Source organism: Mustela nigripes, chromosome 16, assembly GCF_022355385.1.
Source record: "Mustela nigripes isolate SB6536 chromosome 16, MUSNIG.SB6536, whole genome shotgun sequence".
NCBI lineage: Eukaryota > Metazoa > Chordata > Mammalia > Carnivora > Mustelidae > Mustela > Mustela nigripes.
This window is the reverse complement of record NC_081572.1, coordinates 5,091,749-5,114,110: the sequence shown is the minus strand read 5'-3', so window position 1 is coordinate 5,114,110 and position 22,362 is coordinate 5,091,749. Positions and strand designations below refer to the sequence as shown.

At 54.6% G+C, this 22,362-nt stretch overlaps 1 protein-coding gene across 8 annotated transcripts; it reads right to left on the bottom strand.

Moving 5' to 3' along the window:
* Positions 1-33: 33 nt before the first annotated feature.
* EXOC7 (exocyst complex component 7) lies at positions 34-16,456 on the bottom strand. 8 transcript variants are annotated; one of them, XM_059379715.1, is made up of 21 exons: positions 16,315-16,456; positions 16,053-16,118; positions 14,353-14,537; positions 14,059-14,164; positions 11,679-11,901; positions 9,791-9,958; positions 7,325-7,417; positions 6,539-6,607; positions 5,422-5,567; positions 4,974-5,126; positions 4,657-4,755; positions 4,296-4,358; positions 3,972-4,038; positions 3,256-3,294; positions 2,503-2,568; positions 2,106-2,226; positions 1,769-1,864; positions 971-1,034; positions 720-761; positions 477-610; positions 34-239 (listed from the first exon to the last, which is right to left on the bottom strand). In XM_059379715.1, the coding sequence occupies exons 1-21, from the start codon at positions 16,372-16,374 to the stop codon at positions 137-139; spliced, it is 2,163 nt and encodes a 720-aa protein (XP_059235698.1). In that variant the 5' UTR covers positions 16,375-16,456; the 3' UTR covers positions 34-136. The 8 variants fall into 8 exon arrangements, with proteins under 8 accessions (XP_059235698.1, XP_059235699.1, XP_059235700.1 ...); XM_059379716.1 differs by lacking the exon at positions 3,256-3,294 and having other exon boundaries at positions 16,315-16,455; XM_059379717.1 differs by lacking the exon at positions 6,539-6,607 and having other exon boundaries at positions 16,315-16,455.
* Between the last annotated feature and the right edge of the window lie 5,906 nt (positions 16,457-22,362).

The following is a 22,362-nucleotide window of genomic DNA, read 5'->3' as shown; positions in this document are numbered from 1 at the left end:
TCCCCTAGGATGGCAAACTCACCAGGCCCAGAGGCAAGTTAACACTGATTTATCTGTCCCGTAACATGGCTGCTCCGGCAGAGCCCGGCAGGGACCGCAGGAGGCTCGGGCAGAGCCGGGCTGGGGCGCAGGAGGCTCAGGCGGACGTGTCAAAGAGGCGGTCGATCATGTCGCCCACCTGCTCCACACGGTACTTGATGTACTTCTCCGGGTTCTTGGTGAAGGGCACGCTGCCGTACCTGGCCAGGCGCTGAGGTCAGGGGCAGGCTAGCAGCCTCCCCAGCTCCACCTCAGCCCAAGGCACTTCTCAGTGTGCCCCTGAGTGATGCCCCTGTCTGGCCCCAGAGCAAAGCCCAAGGCACGGGCTCTGTCACCCACACCCGCACGCCCCTCCGTGTTTTCTCGAAGCACAGCGCAGAGACCCAACAGGGGCAGTGAAGGGCACAGGGCTGGGGAGGTGCAGGCAGAGGGCTCACCTGTGCAGAAAGGCCCCATAGGTCTCCCTGACAATATTTTTCTGCGCTTGGCGAATCTTGTCTCTCTGCTCCATGTCAGGAATAGCCCAGGCCTTCTGGATCTTGCACAATTCTTCAAGGCCATCATTGAAACCCTGGCCGCCAAAAAAGGTGGAAATAGAAGCGACCCAAAGACAAAGACTCCAGGCCCGTGTCCCTGCAACAGCAGCAGGGAGCCATGGGTGGAAGGGGACCCCAACTTACCTTGAACCGCTCCTTGATCATCTGCCGCTCCTTGTCCCTTAGCTGGGGGAGGTGAGAGAGGGCAGAGAAAGTGTTCCCCAGAGCAGAACCGCCCGGCCGCTGGCTCCTTCCCCAAATGCCTGAGCCCAGCCCTATCTCCTGCCACCGTGGTGGCCACAGGCATCCTTCACTCTTCCCATTTTTTCCCAGAGACATGACAAAAAGTATCACACCTGCTAGATGCCCCTTCCCAGCCCAGGCCTTCTGCATACCTTGACTCCCGGTTGGAACACAGGTAGATTCTTCTCAGCGATGTAGTCAGTCACCTTTAACCAGCTGCCGGGTGGGGAGAGAAGCAGAAGGCAGAGCAGGGACAGCTCAGGCTGCTGCTTCCCAGGGGCTGGTTTGTTTTGTTTTGTCCATCTCTGGACCTATTGGGGGAGGGGCGCTCCGCGATCATTAGAGGCGCGGCCACGCAGAGCACAACTGAGATTTTCCCTTGGAAAAAGAAAATGTTGGGGCTGGTGGCTTTCAAAACCAAGAACAGGAAACAGAATTCAATACATTGAACAAACGCTAGTAGCTGCACATCGATCTCCTGGAGAATAAAGACGAAGCGGATGAGAAAGGAGGGCGGAAGCAGAGGCCAGACAAAGCGAGCAGGAGGGACACTGCTCACATGAAGAAACACCAGGGGAAACACACAAACCGAGGAGAGACGGGGATGAGCAGCAGTGGGAGCGCAGCAAGCTCAAGTGCTCTCGAGACCTTGCTCTTTGCCCGGCCTCATGTCCCCACACCCGTGAGGCAGCTTCTGGATTCTTCTTAGCCTGTGCCCTTGGCACCCCACCCTCTGGAGAAGCTGCCATAGCAGCCCCCGGGGAGCAGGTGGCGGTCGAGGGGGGCTCCCCTCTCCGTCCTGTCAGTGTGGTTAAACAGCAAGCGGAGCACTGGGCCCACGGTGGGGGGGGGGGGCCCCCGCCACTGACCCACTCTGAGTGAAGCTCGGGTAGGAAGAGTGAGTGAAGGATTCGAGTCTGGGGGTGAGGGGAGGGCGCGGCGGGGCCCACCTGCGCTGGTAGGTCTGGATCTGCTGCTCGATGTGCTCCCGGTAGGAGCGCTCAGCAGTCTTCTGGGTCACGGCCACCAGCTGGATCAGCTCAGACCTGGGGCGGGGGAGTGGGGAGGGAGCAGAGGGGGACCAAACTGGTTTTCGGGGCCCATAAGGCTGCTGGTCTCCACAGCAGCACCCGCGGGGCCTGCCCCACACCGCCCCAGGTCCTGGGACTCCCAAGACGCAAAGCGCTGCCCTCCCCACCTGGCCAGGCAGAGGGCACTGGTGGCCCCGGAAGGGCGGGGACAGGGGGGAGCCACGCGCGTGCGCACAGGCCCCCTGCAGCCACTCACTTCTCCAGGGCCTTGAGGATGTAGTTGTAGTTGTTGTGCAAGAAGATGGCGCTCAGGGCCGGGTCCTCGTACACCTTGGACTTGCTCAAGAGGTTCAGCTGTAGGTTGCCCAGGACCTTACCTGCACGGGGAGGGAGTGGCGACGTCCGCGGGCAGTCTGACCAAAACCACCCCGGTCCCTGGCCCTTGAACCAAGTCCAGCCCTTGTCCTTGTCCCTTCTAACCTCAGACTCCACAAGCCTCAGGAGCCCTCTGCCTGGCCCTGCTCAGCCCCACAACGGGAAGTTAGGTTACGATTCCCAAGGTCACGGAGGGGGCTCGGGAGTGGTCAGGGCACAAAGGAAGGGAGGGGAAGGCGAGGAGGGGGGGGCGCAGGGGGCTGCGAGCCGGCACTCACAGATATAGGTGCTCAGCAGACGCTTGCTGAACTCGGAGCTGTAGCTGGTGGCGGAGGAGCTGGTCTCTGGGAGGAGAGAAGACCTGTTATTGCAGCCTGGGCAGCAGCCAGGACCCTCGCTGGCCTTCCTTCAGCCCTGGAAGCAGCTGTGCAAGCCCTGGGAGGGGCCCCTGAGCCTTCCTCGGGCCGACTGGAGGCAGAGGCGCTCGGGAGTGGGGCTGCTGAGCTGCTGGGCTCCTGCTGCTGCGGGGAGAACAGCTTCGGCCTCTTCCTAGAACCCAGGCCAAGCCCCTCGCCCCTGACAGTGACGGGAAGGGGAATGAGCTGGCCTGTGTTCAGCAGGAAGGGCGGCAGGACAGAGTGGTATGCCCCTGGCCCCCAGCCCTGACTCAGGCCGGGTGCTATCTACTCCCAGGCCCATTTATCCCACTGTGGGCTCCCCACAGCCTCTCCCGCTTCTCCCACACTGGGCTCCTCTGCACCAGCAGGAGGGTGGTGGTGTCTGAGGAAGGAGGGGGAGGCAGGTGCTGGGATAGCCTGGGGGGGCGTAGGCTGGGTGCCACCCGGATAAGCTCAGCATCAGAAAGTGGCCCTGCAGGGAGCTGAGAGTTGGGAGCACCCTGAAGAAACTCATGTCCCCCCAACCCTGCTCCCCTCTAGGTCCTGAGTCTGTCCAGATGCCTCCGTCCCCAAGAAAACTCACCCATGGGGTTTCAGAGGGGTAGGATGGGGCTGCAGAGCCCTGCTGCTTACCTCGGGGGTCTAAAGGAATATTGTATGTGTCCCCAAGAACTACGGAGTGAAAGGCGGCGCACTCAGAGGGGAAGGGAGAGACAAAGAAGGAAAAAGACGCAAAGTGCAAACACAGGTTAGAGACCGGGTCCCCAGAGTCCGGCAGACCCCACCCCGTGACAGCCGGAACACAGACAGCAGGACACACCCCAGCTGGACCCCTGAAGGTGAGGGAGCACGAAGCCAAGAGGGGATCTGGACAACTGCAGGCCAGAGGCCGCTCCTGGCTCCCTCGCCCCCAAAATGGAGGGGGGGGGGGACGGCCCGGGGACCCAAACAAGGTGGGTTGGGTCTCGGAATTCAGAAACGCCAACGTCCCTCCACGCCGACCTCCCCAGCTCCAGTGCCAGGGCAGCGGTCCGAGGGAAGACACCGGGCCGGCCGTGAGACAGCAGCCCACAGAACGGGCAGCTGGGTGACTAAGCGGGAGGACAGGCGAACACAAGAGCCGGTGGAGGAACGCGGAAGGTGGGCCAAGGCCGGCGGGCCGCCCTCGAACCAGGGAGCGCCGCTCTCCGGGGTGAGGACGGCGGAAGGAGTAAGGAGGGAGGAGGTCGGGTCAGAAAAGGAACAGTCAGACCCCACTCCGCCGGCGGGGTGGCCAGTCACCCCACGTCTCCAGACAAGAGGGAGGAGTCAGGGACGGGTGGAGGGCCCCACTGGGAGGTACCAAGTACCTTGGGAGGCCAGCATGGCCCCTGCCGTCTCTTGGAAGTCTAGGAGCTGCTGTAGGAAGAGGATGGCCTGTGTGGGGAGAAAACAGGTCCAGGAAGAAGGTCAAGGGCAGGACCTCAAGGTCAAGGTCACCTCCCAAACACAGCCCCTAGGACCATTCCACAGCAAGTGCAGGGCCAGGGGTCTGCCACGTGAAAAGGGTGGTTGCAAGCTTCCTGCCCTACTGGAGACGCCAAGGACTTTGCCATCCATCCAGCCACCAACACGCTAGCTCTGGGCCAGGCCGGGCCCCTTTCCCTCCCCAGGCGACCTTGGGCAGCACCTACGTTGCTTGTGAGCTCGTGCACGGTGCCGTCCTTGGGCATGTTGTATTCCTTGTCTGGATCATTCTGTGGAAAGAACAGCCCAGCTTCCTGAACCTGCTCCCAAGGCCTTGGGCCCCACCCCAAGCCCCAGGCAGTCTGCTCTTGGTGCCACCTCCTGGTAGACAGGGGTCAGGGCGCCCCTGAGGCAGGCGGGCTGGAGAGACGGGACAGGAAAAATGGGGCTGGAGTGTCACCCTTGCGGGCTCCGGAGCCCCCAAGGAAAGAAAGGGCTCCTCCTCTGCAGGAGCTCCGGAGGCAGGTCCCTGGCGGTCCTGCCCACAGCTCCTAGGGCCGCAGGTGGCCCCAGAGAGCGGGAGAGCACCTTGATGTTGTCAGCAAAGTCCTCCAGGGCCTTGGCTCCAACGGTCTCCATGGAGGTGATGAGGCCGGGCAGCTTGTTCTTGGTGCTGGCAGCCGTACCCTGAGGAAGCACACAGCTGCAGAGCAGACCTGCTCCTCGCCAGCCGCTCCCCTGCCCCGCACCGCAGGGCCTCCCCTCCTGTCCTGTCACCCCGCGACTGGGTCCCCTTGCCCAGGGCCCTGCAGAAGCTGCTTCCGTGCAGCTTTGGAGCAGAGGTGCGAGGGTGGAGAAGGCGGTTCCCCCTCCCTGGGTCCCCAAGGGTCTTCCCACCCACATACCTGGAGCACCTGGTCAAACTCGGGCTTGGTCTGCTTCAGGTGCCGCAGGATGGGGAAGACGGTGAGCACGGCGGAGAAGTCATGCCGGATGATGGCCTTCCGGGCCGCAGACACGATGTTCTCCCCTTCGAGCATCAGCCCGTCCAGCGCATCCTGCGAAAGCAGAGCAAGGACGTGGCTCACGGAGGGGACGGAGTGGTGACAGCTGCCTCCTAGGGACGGTCAGGGCCGCCGGAGGGGCTGGGGGAAGCCAGCATGGCCCAGCAGGGGACAGCGACCCCCCCCCCGACACACACACACATGGTGGGGGTGGCTATAGCTGAAGGCTACTGGACGGCAGCTCTGGCCCGAACCCCAGCTTCCACAGCGGCAGGTTTGCGGGGACATCTGGTCAGTCGGGGCCCAGGAGCATGGTGGAGATCCCCACGCCTGGGGATCCAGGCAGCACCTGGATCAGGGAGTCAAAGGTCTTTTTCTGATGGTGCTCAGGGATGACATCCATCAGCAGCTGGTACTCGCTCTGGGCCAGCTTGACGAAGGCACTGGCGCAGTGAATGTAGGCGTCGGTCTCCACGTCCAGCGCGTCATCTCTCCCTGGGGGGACAGCAGTGCCCCTGAGCTGCTGGTCTGGAGGTTGCTGCTCTCCCTGCTGGGGGGGCATGGGTCTCCCCAGCTCCTGGCCTGCAGCCCAGGCTGGCAGCAGATGGGGGGAGGAGGCGGACTGTTCTGGCAGAAAGCTGAGAGGATTCCAGCAGGCCTGACTGCTTCGAAGGAAAAAACAGGGCTGCAATCCAGCCTTTGTCCTGGCTTCAGTTTCAGCTCTGCCAGACAGTGCTCATGTCCCAGAGCATCAGGTACTAAAGACGCTGGGGAGACGGATGGAGAGAGGGAAGACGGATGGAAGAGGGAAGAGTCCTACATCGGCTTCTTGGCTACGGTGTACCTGTCCCCAGGACTGAGGATTCTGAATCGTACTAGAAAATGGACGGCCAGGGCTGGGTGAATGGCAGTGCCCACGTCAAGGTGGCAGGCACCCTGGTCACCCATCGGAGAAAATGCCGGGCCACTGAAGGCAGTTCTCAGCCCCACCAGACCTTCTGGAATGTCTAAGAAGGCAGTGGGCTATGGCCTAGGAGGCTAGCTGGCATGGGGTCAAACTTTGAGAAGGGGCCATGAGTCCCAGAAAGGGAGGGCTTCTTGCTGGTCAGCTGCCCCAGGAGACCCAGGGCCCACTAGCGGAGGCTGGGGCAGGGGGCACCCCCAGGCAACCTGGTCCCTCAAGCAAAGGAACGGGCTCCGAGTCAGAGCTGTTGTTGGGAGTCGGATGTCAGGGCTCCCTGCTCTCCAGGGAGCCACCTTCCAAGGAGCGGCAGCTTCTCCCCTTGGCCCAGGCCCTGAGAGCCAGGCACACACGCCCATCTGGAGAGAGGCAAGGAGACCTAGTGCCCAAAAGAGAGACTTGAGAGAGAGAGGCAAACAGGGCTGGCTCATCTTCAGAGCAGAGCCCTCCGGGGACCTCTGCCAAGGCAGCGGCGGCTGCCCTCGGGCTGGGCTGCGGTACTCACCAGCCAGCGGCCCGTGCTTGTCGTTCAGGGCCTCGGACAGGTGCTTAACTCGAAAATCATGCTCGTGACCTAGCGAGACGTCGGCCGTACAGACACAAGCAGCATTTATCCAAGGGCCGGGTGGGCTGCCCCTCGGGGACAGGGAAGAAGCCCTCGATCTCCAGGAGGGGACGTGAGATGGGGTGGGGGGCAGGGGAAGGGGCACGGGAGAGGGCTCTGAGCCCCTCCTCTGCTGCGGACCACCTTGGGAACAGCCATTTCAAGCCTGACTTGCAGTGCCCCAGACCGTCCTTAAGAGCTGGTTCTCTAATCCCGAGGCCAAGAGAGAAGCCTGCGGGACGACCAAGGAAGGTTCTGGAGAGCTTCCGGCAGCTGCGGAGGGTCTGATGCTCGGCCCCAAGGGGTTTACCCACATCACCATATTTAGGGGTGGCCTGGAGGCCCAGGCCAGCTTGGTCCCACCACTGCTGGTCTGAGCGTGAAAGGGCTGCCCGTGACAAAGAACTTTCTCTGAGTTCAAATAGGAGACAAGGACAGAGACGGAGGGAATGGGTAGGAAGCCTCAGGGAGGGCAGAGCTGCCGTCAGCCAGATAGGACCAGGCCAAGGCCACGACACCTGCCCCTGTGCCAGCTGGAAGGAGTGGCACCAGGGACCTGCTGTTCCCACCCCCGCTGCCCTCTCTGGGACTCTCCCGCGGCCCTCCTGGGGGCTTGGAGGCTCTGCCCTGCCACGAGAGTGGACACAGGGTGGAGGAGGAGGGAACAGGAGAACACAGGGTGATTACCTTCCAGAGGAATGAGGTTAGAGCCCCCCTTTTTCCCATCTAGACCATGCTGGGAATACTGTTTCAGAAGGTTCTGAGCCTTACGGATCGTCCCTGTCACCAGAGCCACACAGAGAGGAGACAAGAAGACCTAGGAAATGAGTGAGAGAAAACAGCAGCGGGCCTCCACCTGCCCACCCCCCCCCCAAGCCCCACACCCGGCCCCCCAACAGTGAGCATGCCCACACGCCGTCTCTCCAGCAGGCCCCTTCCAGGACCGCCGGAGGCGCTGCACAGGGACAAGGAGGAACGGGCACAGGGTGTGCCCCACGTGGGCTCCTGATTCTGCTCCTGACCCTCACCGCTCTGGGTCTGAGTTCTCTTTAGGAAGCGCAGTGGGTAAAGGAGATGAGATGGGCCAAAAAGCCCATCAGGAGAAGCCCAAAATAAAAGACACTACTGAGTGCCATGTAAGTTGGACCAGACTGGGGCTCCGGATGGAGGAGCTGGTGATGACATTCTCATACCCAGAGGGCACAGCCAAGCTGGCAGAGTCTGGGGACCCTCTGAGGCCGACAGGCCCATGGTCCGGCCCGAAACACTAGTAGGAGTCAGAGTTCCTGGGCATGCTCAGTGCTGGGACGTGGACACACGGAGGTCGACAGAAAGCAGAGCCCGGGAGCTGGTGAGACGGGACTGAGCTTCCTGGGAGAGCGGTGCCCAAGACAGAAGGCTTGGAAACCCTGAGGCAGCCTGGCCCCATGCACCAAAGCCACCTGAACCCCCAAAGCAATCAGAGAAAACTCAGAAGCTCGGCTGGGGGTTCACGGAAGCCACCACACAGAGCCGGAGGCAGGACGGTAGACAGGGGACATGCTTCCGGCATGGAGGAAAAAAACAACAGTTAGTATCACAAGTGAAGTCAACAAAAACAAAATCCCAATGCCTACAGCCTCCGGGGTCAGCCACCCCTGTGGGAATGAGACATCTCAGGGCAGGAAAGGGGGAGATAAAATAGCATTTAAAAGAGACGAGGATAGCTGCTTTGTTAATAAAATGCACTGGGAGCAGAGAGGAGGCCCCCACACGGAACTCTGGTCTGTCTTCCCTGGAGACTCCTGCGTCCCCCGATCCCCAGCCGTGTCCCGGAACAAAGTGAGGCTGCCTGGGTTCTGGCAGTTCCCCAAAAAGCTGGGGGAGAAGGGCCAAGGTCTGGAGTAGCTTTCTGTTTAGAGCATGTGACAATCAGCTACTAATGACCAAGTTCAGGGCCCCGGCTCAGCATCTGCCTCCCCGTGTTCTCCCCATTCAGTGAGCAGTCCTGCTAATGAGCGAATCAGATTCCTGCCCCACAGCCGACCGGCAGCAGATGGGCTCACACAGGGACCCTGAGGAGGCTCGCCGGCTCGCGGGCGTGGACGGGGACCGAGGACCGAGGACACTGATCGGGCAGCCGTCAAACCCATCAGGTGCCCAATGGCCACGGAGGCGCTGAGACTGGTATCAAACCGCCAGCCCACTGAGGCCTCCCTTGCCCCTCTCCTCTGAGCCAGGAGCAGATGGGTCCCAGAGGCCTGGCTCCCTAGTTCCCACATCAGTACCGACCCCTGGCTGCTGAAGACTCTGGGAATTCTGCAGCAAGCACAGGAATCCTCAGAGCCTGAGTCTTCCTCCGTGGCCCAGAAGCCAAGGACAGCCTAGGCCCACTGCGAGCTCTGCCACGGCCAGCCGACACCCTGGGGGCGGTATAGACCAGGTCTGCCCCCCCCCCCCCGTGGGCCTATCAGAGAAGAGATGGGGAAGAGAGCCCAGACCAGCTGAGGCAGGCAGCCTCACGGCCTCGCGGAGGGAGACAGCCCCTGCCCAACGCACAGGGACGGACCGACGGAGTGCCAGCAGCCGCGGCCCAGCAGGCGGGCTCAGCATAGCGGTAGGAGCAGGTTTTTAGGTGACGGCCAGAAGACCCACGCCGGAAGGGAGAAGGCGGTGCACCTCCTGCTGCGGCCACCAGTCCTCTGCTCGCTTGGGACCCTGAGGGCAGCTTTCTCCAAACCCCAGTTAAAGGCCGGAGCAGGAGCAGGCGCTCTCTGAGGAGCACGGGCAAGAAACACTCTCCTCACAATGCTGTCGTGAGGGCTGGGTCCCAGTGGCCACACCGGGTGTGTTCCCGCAGCCACAGCTCGGCAGGGTGGGCTAAGGTACAAGCAGCCCCTGGCTCTCGAGCTTTCTCTGCCTGGTGCTGCTCACAGCAGCCCCTCGCCCTAGCTTCTCCAGACTGCGGCGGACACACGGAGACGTGACCCCTGGAGCATGGAGCCTCAGCAGATGGGGAGTCACCTGCTCTCTGTCCTCTGTACCTACAGCCGGGGGTCACTGTGAGGACAAGCTCTGGAAGGGCCAACGCCGCGAACCCCAAGGCAGCTGAAGGCGACGCAGGTCCCACACAGCCTTCCGGCGGGGGCTGAATGGGCCGGGGTGCCGGCTCACCTGGCCTCTTGATGGGCTTCTTGGTGGGCGTGTCTTTCCTCTTGTTGGGGATGGCGGGGGAGTAGGGTACCCCAGAGGAAGAACTGCTCTTCCGGAAATGCTCCTTCAGGCCCTTGATGGAGCGGTCTAGCTGGCTGGAGCGAATCTGGTAGTAGACGTTCATGAAATCTGAGGAGAGAGGGGGGGACAGCTGTGGCAGCTGGGGTCCCTGCCTCTCTTTCCCCTCTAGATGCAGTGGGCAGGACAGTAGCAGAGCCCACCATCTCGGTTTGCTAACTCATTCCTAGCATCTGCTGTGGCTCCCAGCTACCCACGTAGCCTTGTCCCAAATCAAGCCATCTTAAAAGGGGGGAGAAAAACAATAGAGCTGCGAATTAAATTTCGAAGGTAAAGTTCTTTGAAATAAAGTTCTTTGAGATAACAAACATAAAATTAGGGGGCACCCAGGAGGCTCAGTGGGTTGAGCGTCTGACTCTTGATTTCAGCTCAGGTCAAGATCTCACAGGTTGTGATATGGAGCCCTGTGTTGGCCTCCACGCTTAGTAGCGAGTCTGCACGAGCCTCTCCCTTTGTGCCTCCCCAGGGTATGTGCACACACCCTCTCTCTCTCAAACAAATAAATAACATCTTTTTACGAATAAATAAACATCGAGATCCACCTTGGTAAGGGGTCAAAGGATGTGAGCGATTTACTGGAGGCAAAGAGACAACAAAAGGCAGTGAATGAAAAACACTATGTCTTCAGCCATTCGTGACATGCAAATTTTTTTAAAAAAGGACCACCGCAGCCCCAGCTAAGATAAATAAAATGAATGAAGAAGAGGGAGCCTTGGGACCCCTGATGGCTCTTTGGACTGGCCCCGCCCACCGGGGGAGGAGCTTCAATGGCAGGAGGTTACAAACCTGTTTGGTCACTTCTTTTTTCTTTTTTTATATAATGTATTATTTGCCCCAGGGGTACAGGTCTGTGGATCATCAGTCTTACACACTTCACAGCACTCACCATAGCACATACCTCCCCAGTGTCCATCACCAGCCACCCCATCCCTCCCCCGCACCCTCCAGCAACCCTGTTTGTTTCATGAGATTAAGAGTCTCTTGCGGTTTGTCTCCCTCCCGATCCCATCTTGGTTCATTTTTTCCTTCTCTATCCCCCCATCCCCCCTCCCGCCCTGCCTCTTAAATTCCTCATATCAGAGAGATTTAATAATTGTCTTTCTCTGATTGACTTATTTCGCTCAGTGTAATACCCTCTAGTTCCATCCACGTTGCAAATGGCAACATTTCATTTTTGGGAGTTTTTTTGATGGCTGCATAGTATTCCACTGTAAATATATATACACCACATCCATTCATCTGCTGATGGGCATCTGGGCTCTTCCCACTGGTCGGCTGTGGTGGGCATTGCTGCTATACCATTTGGCCACTTCTACCTGATAGTTGCGTCTTTGAGAAAACACCCAAAGAACTCCCTACGTAAGGAAAGCGTCCACACAAGTACGTTCATAACAGGACTATCTATCAATACTCAGAACACTGGAGAATCCAAAAATGCAAACTGACCGGGAAATACTCCATTTCAGCAGTTCCCAACCAATGTGTTCCAAGGAGCCCCAGGGTAAAAAAATGGGCCGAAGCACAGGGGTCTGGAGGTGTCCACTGGCCTTCCTCTTCTCCCTAAAATTCTCCTGCTGAGCCCACAGTCCCCCAAAGTGCTGCTTTGGAGCCGTGGACGTGTTCACACAGTCACGTAAGCTATAGGTTTACTGCTCGTATTATCTTTTCCTACTAAACTTTATGAAAAAAAAAAAAAAAAATCCAGGTGGATTAAAGAAATAAAGGGGACCGGAGAGCACTGCGTCTGGCCCTGCCACCTGGGTCCCCTCACCTTGGTTGCGGCCGTACTCCACCAGCCAGCGGGAGATGCGGATCACGTCCTGGAGCACTCCCTCGGGCAGGTGCTCCAGGGGCACCTCCTCTTGGACCTCCAGCTCATCCTCGCCGCTGATCAGATCCAGGATGAGCACAGGGGACACGACCTTGCTGTGCCTGGTCATCAGGCTGCGGAACTCGGACTCCAGAGACTCCTTCCCGCGCTCGAAAAGCAGCTTCTATGGGGACAATGGGAGGAAGGTAGGGAGCGGGCTCGGCTCTTCAGCCTCCAGGGGCCCCTCCTCTGCCTTCCCTTCCTTCCACGCAGAGAGGAAACACCAGGAAGCCCTCGCTGCTTCTGTCTTTGCCTTGCGGTCCCTCAACATGCATGTTCACACGTGAAACATGACACACGGGCTTCACAAGTTTTACAAGACACACGGGCTTCACAAACATGGGCCGATGATTTTCCCGCTGGGCCATTACTCTGTTTTCTTGTTAGAAAAGGGTTCGTAAGAGGAAACAAAAATAGATCAATGGAACTATGTCGCGGGAAAAACTTCGGTTCTGCAAGGGAAAGGACAGTGCACAGGATGAGAGAGAACACAGGCAAATCATACACTGGATAAGAAACAGCCAGCCAGAACACACGGGAGAACGGAAAACATGCGTCCACAAGAAAGAGAACACGTGAGGGCTCGCAGCAACATTATTTGTAAATGCCAGAAAGTGGAGTGTCCAGCAAGTGGCGAATGTGGTCTCTCCACACCATCTGACGTTCCTCAGCCAAACCATGAACAAAGCATTGACACACACCACTGTGTGCCCGAATCTTCAAAACGTTATGTGAGGTAAAAGGCGGCAGACACGGAAGGTCACATGTTATATGGTTCCATTGCTATGAGAAGTCCGGAACAGACAAATCTGGAGGAACAGAGCGCAGACCAGTGACTGGCAGAGGCTATGTGACTAGGGAAAGGAGCTGAGGTTTGGGGCTCTTGTTTGGGTGATGAAAGTATTCTCGAACTGGTTCCAGGGGTCCCGTGCCACTCGGTGATTATGCTAGAGCCACTGAGTTGCCTCCTCTAAGTGAGCAAACGTAATGGCAAGTGAGTTATATCTCAATAAAGATGTCTCCGAAACGAGAAAGGAAGGAGTTGGAGTGTCCTTGCTTGAACGAGGAGGATGTGCTCTCGGGGAGACGTATGGCTCACATGTCCTGTACTCTCTGTCTCCACCCCACCCCCAAGTTCTAGTCTGGCTCTTTACTCTCCAACCCAAACTTGGCAGTGACCCCCCCCTAAAACAAAGTTCTCTAAGCCCTGACACCCCAAACTCAAGACAGCCCCCGCCCCACGCTGCAGTACACTGATGACACTGGGGTGTCCCCACTGGTGACTCGTGTTGATCCCACTGTCCTTCTAGACAAGGAGGCGGGGCCGTAGGTGGTCAGAGACCACTGGCTGGATCCCAGCCACTGTCATACCCAGTGTGACATGCGAATGTCCTCATTTCCGTCACAGAGCCTGATGGCAGAAACTCTGGGAAGTGCTGCTCTGAACAAAAGCTTTCTCGGTTGGAGAAAGGCCAGGTTCTCATCTTCCATTTCTCAGCTTACTCCCTCTTCTGGGTGACACACACACACCCAGGGTGAGAACTGTGGTGCCACCAGGAGGGTGTGCCCGGTGACTGGGTCTGAGCTGGCCCTTCCTCTAGTATTCTTCCCGCTCTGGGAGGCTGGGGCTCATTTCTCCTGTGTGCATTCTCCCCTTCCCTCAGTGCCTTGAGTAAATCTCACTTCCCAGCCTTACCCCACCTTGCTCTGGTCACCTACAGCCTCTGATACTGAAACGCAAAGACAGAAAACAGCAAGTCAAACATGAAAACAGGAATGCAGGTTCCGAGGGTAGTCAAGTTCACAGAGACAGAAAGGAGAATGATCGTTGCCAAGGGCCGGGGGAAGAGAGGGACAGGGTTTAGTGGGTTTCATTCTGGGAAGATGGAAAGAGTTCTGGAGACGGATGGTGGGAGCGGCTACACAACGTCAATGCGACTTTATGCCACTGAGCTCTTCACTTAAAGGGGTTAAAATGGTAAATTTTATAGTACGTATTTTTCACAACAGAAAAAATACAAATGCGCGTATAAAAATCAAGTGTTAGATTTACATTTGATATGTAATTTAGAGTTGACTTAATTATAAAAACGTATTAAGAATGTATACCTATAATTTCTGAGACAGAAGTCTTAATGTCTGAAGTACGCACATCATATTACGTACTACTGTTTCTCCCACTATGTTCTCCTTTAAGAAGGTCCAGTGTCCCTCATGGGACCGGAGAGGGGGACTGGTGTTGCCCAAACCTCCCTCCCGCATTAGCCCGCTGGCCCCTCACCACTTTGTTGAGCTCTGGGCTGTCCGGGCTATTGTCCTGGAAATACTCCACGGCCTTCTGAATCTTGGCCATGCTCCCAAGGTACTCCTCTAGCCTGCCCGTGGGGCTGTCAAGGGAAAGAGCTGCTTCAGCCTGGGCAGATGCAAGATAAACAGGCAGGACCCACTGGTGTTTGAAAGAGAAGAGAATGGACACAGGGGACTCCGGGCTCAAATATATTCAAACCCTCCCTCCTGAAGCCTAGCGTCGCTGGCGCAGGAGGTGTCAGCAATGCGAGCCTCTGGTCCTACTCACCCTTCCCTGATGATTTTCTCAGTGTCACTGGCCACATGGTAGTAGCTGATGACATGGTCCAGGCAGGAGAGAGTCTTCTCAACATTCTCCTGCAGCCGCTGCAGGTTCTCTGTCTGCTTGTGCACGGGGATGATGGAGTTTTCCAGCTTCATAAGACGGCTCTCAAAGGATGACAGGATAGACACCTGCGGGGGACAGCCCAGTTTCAGGACTCAGGCTTGTCCCAGGACTGCTTCCACCCACGCATGAGGTCTTCGGAATTGGCTGCCTTTTCTCTGGTTTTCTTTCTTCCTTTTTTTTTTTTTTTTTTTTTTTTTATTTTTTTTTATTTTGACAGAGAAAGAGAGCACAAGAAGAGGGAGTGGGAGAGGGAGAAGCAGGCTTCCTCGATCCCAGGACCCTGGGATCATGACCTGAGCCAAAGGCAGTTGCTTCACCAACTGAGCCACCCAGGCGCCCCTCTGATTTTCTAGATAATAAAATCCATGAGGGAAGGGATAGGGTGTCCGTGTTCACCACTGTATCCCCAGCACCTACCATGTGCATAGCACACGGTCCAAATAAACTGGATGAAGTTTGACTTGAAGGCAGACGGTGCATCGAATGAACTCCTTCCAAGATAATCACCGCAGATGGCCTCCCTTCCACCCCCGGAAGCCAAATCTCAATTTCACTTCTCTCTGAAGCTTTCCTAGACTGAACAGGAAGTAGTTTCATACAGAGTAGCCTCAAATGCATTGCTAGTACCTTCAAAACTCTCTCTCTCTAAGGGTGACTCTCCATTACATAAGGACTAAGACTTTATGATTGTGTTCTTAAACACATATTCAAAGTCTGCATCTACTCGATATGAGCTTTTCCAGTCTCCTCTGGAAGTAAGGAAGGAAACTCCTATCTGGTGAGCGCCTGTTGCAGACCAGGTACTATGCAAGACACGCTCCCGTGCATTGGCTCCTACGACCTGCACAGCCACGCGGGAAGGTTGCCACAGCCTCTGTCAGTAGACGAGTTAACTGAAGCTCAGTGTTACTTGTCAGGAGCTACACAGAAATCAGTGGAGGGGGCGCCTGTGTGGCTCAGTCAGTTAAGTGTCTGCGTTTGCCTTGGGTCATGATCTGGGAGTCCCGGGGTCAAGTTCCCCATCGTGTTCCCTGCTCAGCGGGGAGTCTGCTTCTCCCTCTACCCTTCACCCTGCTCCCTCTCGCAAATAAATAAATAAAATCATTTTAAAAAGGAAGAAGAAAAAGTAGTAGTGGTGGTGGTGGTGGTGGTGGTGAGGCGAGGACCAGATCCCAGCTCTGATTTCAAAGCTCCTTCTACCCCTCAGTATTAGGCTGAAGGCTGAGTTTTCTCTACCCTCAGCAATCTCAGAATCTCAGGCCACCCTGGCCCTCTGATCATCACCCAAATTGAGGACGACACACGACCACCACCCAGCCCATGAAAGCCAGGCTCGCTAAATGTTTGCAGAAGGAGAGAACGAAGACCGGAGAGCTCGCACCGAAAGCTGAAAGTCTGTGCCAGCAGGAGCTGCGACATCCTCAGAGAAGGGGCAGAAAAAGGGAAGGGAGCTAGGTAAGAGCCACCCCACACAGCTGCTGGAGAAACCCACACATTCCCGCCGTCACCACCCAGGCTCGAACCCGGCTCTCCTCCAGTCCGGAGGCCTGTCTGCCCCTCCCACCCGAGAGGTTACTCACCATGTTTTTGGTGAGCTGGTCGCTCTTCTCCAGGCTGTCTCGGATGAAGGACAGCGTCTCCTCCTCCTGGGGGAAGCGGAGGGGGACATATTACAAGAAGCTGGAGGCTAAGAACATCGCGTCCCGGCCCATGGCCTCGCCCCCAACCCTATCTCCTCGCAGGGAGTGCTCCCTCCTTGCCCGCCCCCCCCACCCCCCCGAGTAGACGCCCCGGCTCGGATCTCGGCCCCTTCCCTCACCTGCTCCCCATCCCCAGCCTCACCTGCTTCAGCTTGTCCTCAATCTCCCGCCGCCGGGCGGACGCCTCCTGCGGGGGTATCATCGCTTCGGCCCAGCGGCTCCCACCGCCCAGAACCTTACCTCTGCGTGCCCTCTCGGCTCCCGTCTCTGCCACACCCACTTCCGCCCTTAGCCCCGCCCTGTGGCGCGCTAGTGGTGCCATATTGAGAGTGGCAAGCGGAATTAGGCTTGCGCAGAACCAAGTAATGGGCCGGGGCAGGTAGCCATCTTGAGTGTGGCAAGTGCGGCCTCACTGCCTTGGCAAAGAAGGTTCTCCAGCGGCGTGCTGTCGCTTTCGCCCGCGGGACAGCTGGAGTTCACTTGCGGGCTTCGTGTGGCTTCGACTGCGGCTGGGGAAGACCATAAGTTTGTTTCCCTAGTTCGCATTTTGTGTCCAGGCACGGATATCGCGCTCTCCGCACGCTGCAGCACAGAGCGTGTCACATAGTAGGCTCAGAACGTGTGGCCAGTTGATGAGCTCCTCTAACGCCTCTGCCCAGAGCCTCCTCTAACCACAGCTTCAGGGGAGACGTTCCTGGATCAAGGTTCCTGTGGGGCTGGGCGTTCAGCTTTAACCGTAAGACTCAGCTCCTGCAAAACCTGATGTCACTCCTTCCTCCATTCCTTCCCTGCCCACCCTGCCTCTGGCCCTGTCCTCGGGGAAGTAAATAGCCGTGTGGCTTTGCTCAGTTCCTCTGTGGGTCCAGCATCCGGGCAGGGGAGGATAGACAACAAGGCATGTGCTGGTGGGTGAGAATATTTTGGGATACCAAGCCCTAGTGTTCCCAAGGCCCCGCCCCAGGACCCACCACATCTAAGAGGAGGAAGAAATGGGACCCAGAGCCTGGAGAGGGATTGGGGAGCTCTTCTGCTGGGGCAGGAGGACCATCTCAGAGATGATGGGTGGCCAGGAAAGTGGGATTGAAGGAAATCTCCAAGTGCAGCCCTGTTAGAGATGGGGAAGATAAAAAGAGTCATTGTGGGCCGGCACCTGCGATGATGTCACCGAGGCAGTCCTTGTGCAGTCCTGAGGACCAAGGCGAGTGTTTAAACAGTTAGGTGCTACCGTACAGAATGAGGGCCTGGAGGGCTACAGTGGAAATGACTCTAGACTCCATAGACCAGCCTAGAGAGCCGCCTTCAGCACTGCCTCTCTGAACAGCACCTAGCCCAGGGCAGATGCTCAAGAAAGATATTGATCATGTCTTGCTCTAGAAGTCTGAGGATCCCTATGTTCATGAACGAATACTTTGAACTTGACACAATATCATTGCAATTTTTGCAAATAAACTACATATCTGTGTGCTTTTTTGTATTTTCTCAAATCTCCTTCACTAACTGTAATTTGGTAGCCAGCTAACCTGTATCGAGAGCCTTGTTTGTCCATCTCTGTTACAAACACCACCCTTACCCGTTATTTTGTCTAATCCTCACAATAAACTTAAAAGTCAGGCACAGCTGTTGTCTCCCTTCGGCAGATGAGGAAGCTCAGGCTCAGAGAGGTCAGGTGCACTAAGTCAACACAGCTGGCTGGGAGAGGATTACCCCCCCACCCCCCAGGCTGCTCCCCACCTCCCCATGCTGGGTGGCTCAGGAGTGTTGTTTGCTGCTATGCAAAACCACTAATCTGATTTTCTTTTTTTTTTTTTTAAAGATTTTATTTATTTATTTGACAGAGAGAGATCACAAGTAGGCAGAGAGGCAGGCAGAGAGAGAGAGAGAGGAGGAAGCAGGCTCCCTGCTGAGCAGAGAGCCTGATTCGGGACTCGATCCCAGGACCGTGAGATCATGACCTGAGCCGAAGGCAGCGGCTTAACCCACTGAGCCACCCAGGCGCCCACTAATCTGATTTTCAAGAAAACCCTTGTAAAAAACAGGTTCTATTTATGACAATCATGTCTAGTAAAAGGTAAACAGAATGAAAGATGAGCTTAAATTATTCTCCTCTTTCTCTCAAATAATAAAATCTTTTTTAAAAAATGGGGGGCCCAGTGGCTCAGCCAGTTAAGTGTCTGCCTTCAGCTCAAGTCATGATCTCAGGGTCCTGGGATTGAGCCCCGTATCGGGCTCCTTGCTCACTGGAGAGTCTGCTTCTCCCTCTCACCCTCTCTCTCTCTCAAATAAATGATTAAAATATTAAAAAAATAAATTATGTTCATCCCAATGTCAGGCATGTGCTGACAAGTAGACACTGATGAAGTCGAAGTTGTCCTTCCCCAGCTACGCTCAGCACAGGCTGCTTTAGCAAAAGTAAAAGAGGAGCAAGTGGCATATCAGTTACAGCCACAGGAGCCTTGCTTCTCACTCGGAAACTTGTGCGGAGCACAAAGGTGGCAATCATCGCCAGGCCCCCCACTGCCCAGTCACAGAGATCCTCTTCCCAGGGGAAAGGAGGGTGGTTGAGCTCTCTCCCCCAACAGTGCATTCATTTGTTTGGTAGCTTCCTAATGCCAGACGTTGGAATTCATCGGTGTTCGTCCTGGGGAACCAGGTGTATAATTCCTCCAAATGTTTCCTGGGCCCAGAACATTTGTATGCTGGGACATATGCCTATGGCTGGAATTACAGCATTGGAAATACAGCTGACTCACTGCAAAACAGGAAAACACAAACTCCAAAAACAGTAAGTAAATGGATGATTCAGTTTCTCTAGTTTCTAAAGGTAATGAGTTAAAATTACCTTTCCATTAAAACACTTCCAAGGAAACAAATTTTCCTTTTTTTGGTAATGATCAAAAGTAGTCTGTCTTGCTCACTGAGAAACAACCAGCCATTAACAGTGCCATCCGACAGAGTGGTCAGGAGGGTGTTTTTTCTTTTCTTTTCTTTGAACTCCTCGCAGATATAAAATGAGAGAAAGGACCAAGGTGCCCAGAGCCCAGGGGTGGGCAGCCTTTCATGTGCTTTCTTATAAGGAAGACAGTGCAAAGGATAGAGTTAGCTTCGAAACACCTGTGGGCACAAACCTACGTTTGGTTTTCAAACTATTTTTTTCCCAAAGATTTTATTTATTTATGACAGAGAGAGAGATCACAAGTAGGCAGAGAAGCAGGCAGAGAGAGAGGTGGGAGCAGGCTCCCCGATGAGCAGAGAGCCCCATGTGGGGCTTGATCCCAGGACCCTGAGATCATGACCTGAGCGGAAGGCAGAGGCTTAACCCACTGAGCCACCCGGGTGTCCCCTATATCTTGATCATCTTTCTTTATCAATATCAGAGATCTCCTGCATCCTTTGCTCAGTGTTTCTCAGAAGAGATACAATATAGCAACACTGTCCTCCATTAATGGACACTTGGGTTCTTCCCAGATTTTTGCTATTGGCAACTCCACCCTTAGGCATATTGGCTGGTTCTGCCTGCACAGACTATCCCTGTACAGACACCTACACATTCCTAAATTAAAACTTTTACTCTAAAAATCTGTAGAGAGGGGCGCCTGGGTGGCTCAGTGGGTTAAGCCTCTGCCTTCCGCTCAGGTCATGGTCTCAGGGTCCTGGGATGGAGCCCCACATGGGGCTCTCTGCTCAGCGGGGAGCCTGCTCCCACCTCTCTCTCTGCCTGCTTCTCTGCCTACTTGTGATCTCTCTCTGTCAAATAAATAAATAAAATCTTACAAAAAAAAAAATCAGTGACATTGAACACAGGACATTAGTAGGGAAAATCAAGGAAATCAAAACTGGTCCTTTAAAAAGATCAATAAAATTGGTAACTTCTACTCAGACCACTCAAGAAAAAAAGGGAAGACACAAATTACTAATATTAGAAATGAAACAGGGGTCATCATTACTGATCCCATGGACATTAACAATAAGGAATATTATGAACAACTCTATGGTCTGAAATTTGATAACTTCGATGAAACAGGCCAATTTACTGAAAGACACACTCTACCAAAACCCACACAAAGAGAAGTAAATAATCTGAACGGGACTACATCTATGACAGAGATTTATTCAGTAATTAATTTCAAAACAGAAAGCACCAAGTCCAGATGACTTCGCTGATGAATTCTACCAAAGGTTTAAGGAGGAAATGGTACCAATTCCCTACACTCCCTTTTAGAAATGGAAACAGAGGAGATCCTTCCAGACCTATTCTAGGAGGTCAGCATCACTTTAAAAGTAAAACCAGCTGAAGACATTACAAGAAGGAAAAACTGCTGACCAGTATCTCTTAGGAATACAGATATAAAAATACTCGAAATATTAGCAGGTCGAATCAAACAATCTCTAAAAAGAATTATACACCGTGGGATTATTATGCAAGTGAGATTTATTCCCAAGTGTGAAAGTCTGGTTCAACATTTGAAAGTCAATTATGGGGATGCCTGGGTGGCTCAGCTGGTCAAGACTCTGCTTTCCACTCATGGTCCCAGGGTCCTGGTATCGAGTCCTGCGTGGGCTCCCTGCTCAGGGGGGAGCCTGCTTCTCCCTCTCCCCCTGCTCATCCTCTCTCTCTTTCTCCCTTTCTCTCTGATAAATCAATCAATCAATCAATAAATAAAATCTTTAAAAAAATGTCAATTAAGGTAATCCACCACATCAATAAGTTAAAGAGAAAAAATTATGTGATAATATCAATAGATGCAAAAGAAAGCATTTGATAAAATCCAACATCCATTCATAAAAGTTTCCATCAAAAAACCAGGAATTAAGGGTTAACTTCTTTAACTTGATAAAAACATCTACAATAAGCTTACAGCTAACATCATTACTTTGTAGTGAGAAACTAGATACTTCACCCTAAAATGGGGAGCAGGACAAGCTTGTTCACTCTCACCAGTACTACTGATATCATGGTAGCAATCCTCACTCTTGCGAAGAGAGAGGGGGAGGCATGTGGGAACCCTGTACTTTCTGCACATTTTTTCCTGTAAACCTACAACTCCACTAAAAAAAAACTATTTATAAAACATCTCATGTTTAATTTTTTTCTTCAATTAAAAGTAAGTTAAGGGGCATCTTGGGGGCTCAGTCTGTTAAGCATCTGACTCTTAATTTGGGCTCAGGTCATGATCTCAGGGTCATGAGATCAAGCCGCACGTTGTGCTCGGTACTGAACGTGGTGGATGGAGCCTGCTTACTATTCTCTCCTTCCCTCTGCCCCTTCCTCCCCTTTGTTTCCTCTCTTAAAAAAAAAGTAAGTTAGGGGCGCCTGGGTGGCTCAGTGGGTTAAAGCCTCTGCCTTCGGCTCAGGGCGTGATCCCAGGGTCTTGGGATCGAGCCCCGCATCGGGCTCTCTGCTCAGCAAGGAGTCTGCTTCCTCCTTTCTCTCTGCCTGCCTCTCTGCCTACTTGTAATCTCTGCTTGTCAAATAAATAAATAAAATCTTTTTAAAAAATTAAGTTTGAGGAAATTAAGAGATATAAACTTCTGGTTATGAAATAAGTGAATTGGGGAGATAAAAAGGACAGCTGACATCGCCAAAGGCAAGGGAAGTGAGGGCAAAAATGGACTATTGGGACTTCATCAAGATCAAAAGCTTTTGCACAGCAAAGGAAATAGTTGGCAAAACCAAAAGACAATTGACAGAATGGGAGAAGATATTTGCAAATGACATATCAGATAAAGGGCTAGTATCCAAAATCTATAAAGAACGTATCAAACTCAACACCCAAAGAACAAATAATTCAATCAAGAAATGGGCAGAGGACATGAACAGATTTCTGCAAAGAAGATATCCAGATGGCCAACAGACACATGAAAAAGTCCTCCACATCACTCGGCATCATGGAAATACAAATGAAAACCACAATGAGATAGCACCGCACACCACTCAGAATGGCTAAAACTAACAAGTCAGGAAATGACAGATGCTGGCGAGGATGCGGAGAAAGGGGAACCCTCCTACACTGCTGGTGGGAATGCAAGCTGGGGCAGCCACTCTGGAAAACAGCATGGAGGTTCTTCAAAAAGTTGAAAATAGAGCTACCCTACAACCCAGCAATTGCACTATTGGGTATTTACCTTAAAGATACAGGTGTAGGGATCCAAAGGGGCACGAGCACCCGAATGTTTATAGCAGCAATGTCCA

Coding starts and splice junctions, on each gene's coding strand:
- EXOC7 (XM_059379715.1), bottom strand. CDS start 16,374: ATGATACCCCCGCAGGAGGCGTCCGCCCGGCGGCGGGAGATTGAGGAC. Junction 4,039..4,295: donor TGCACGAGCTCACAAGCAAC/GTAGGTGCTGCC, acceptor CTCCCCACACAG/GCCATCCTCTTCCTACAGCA. Junction 2,227..2,502: donor TCTGCTGAGCACCTATATCT/GTGAGTGCCGGC, acceptor CTCCCCGTGCAG/GTAAGGTCCTGGGCAACCTA.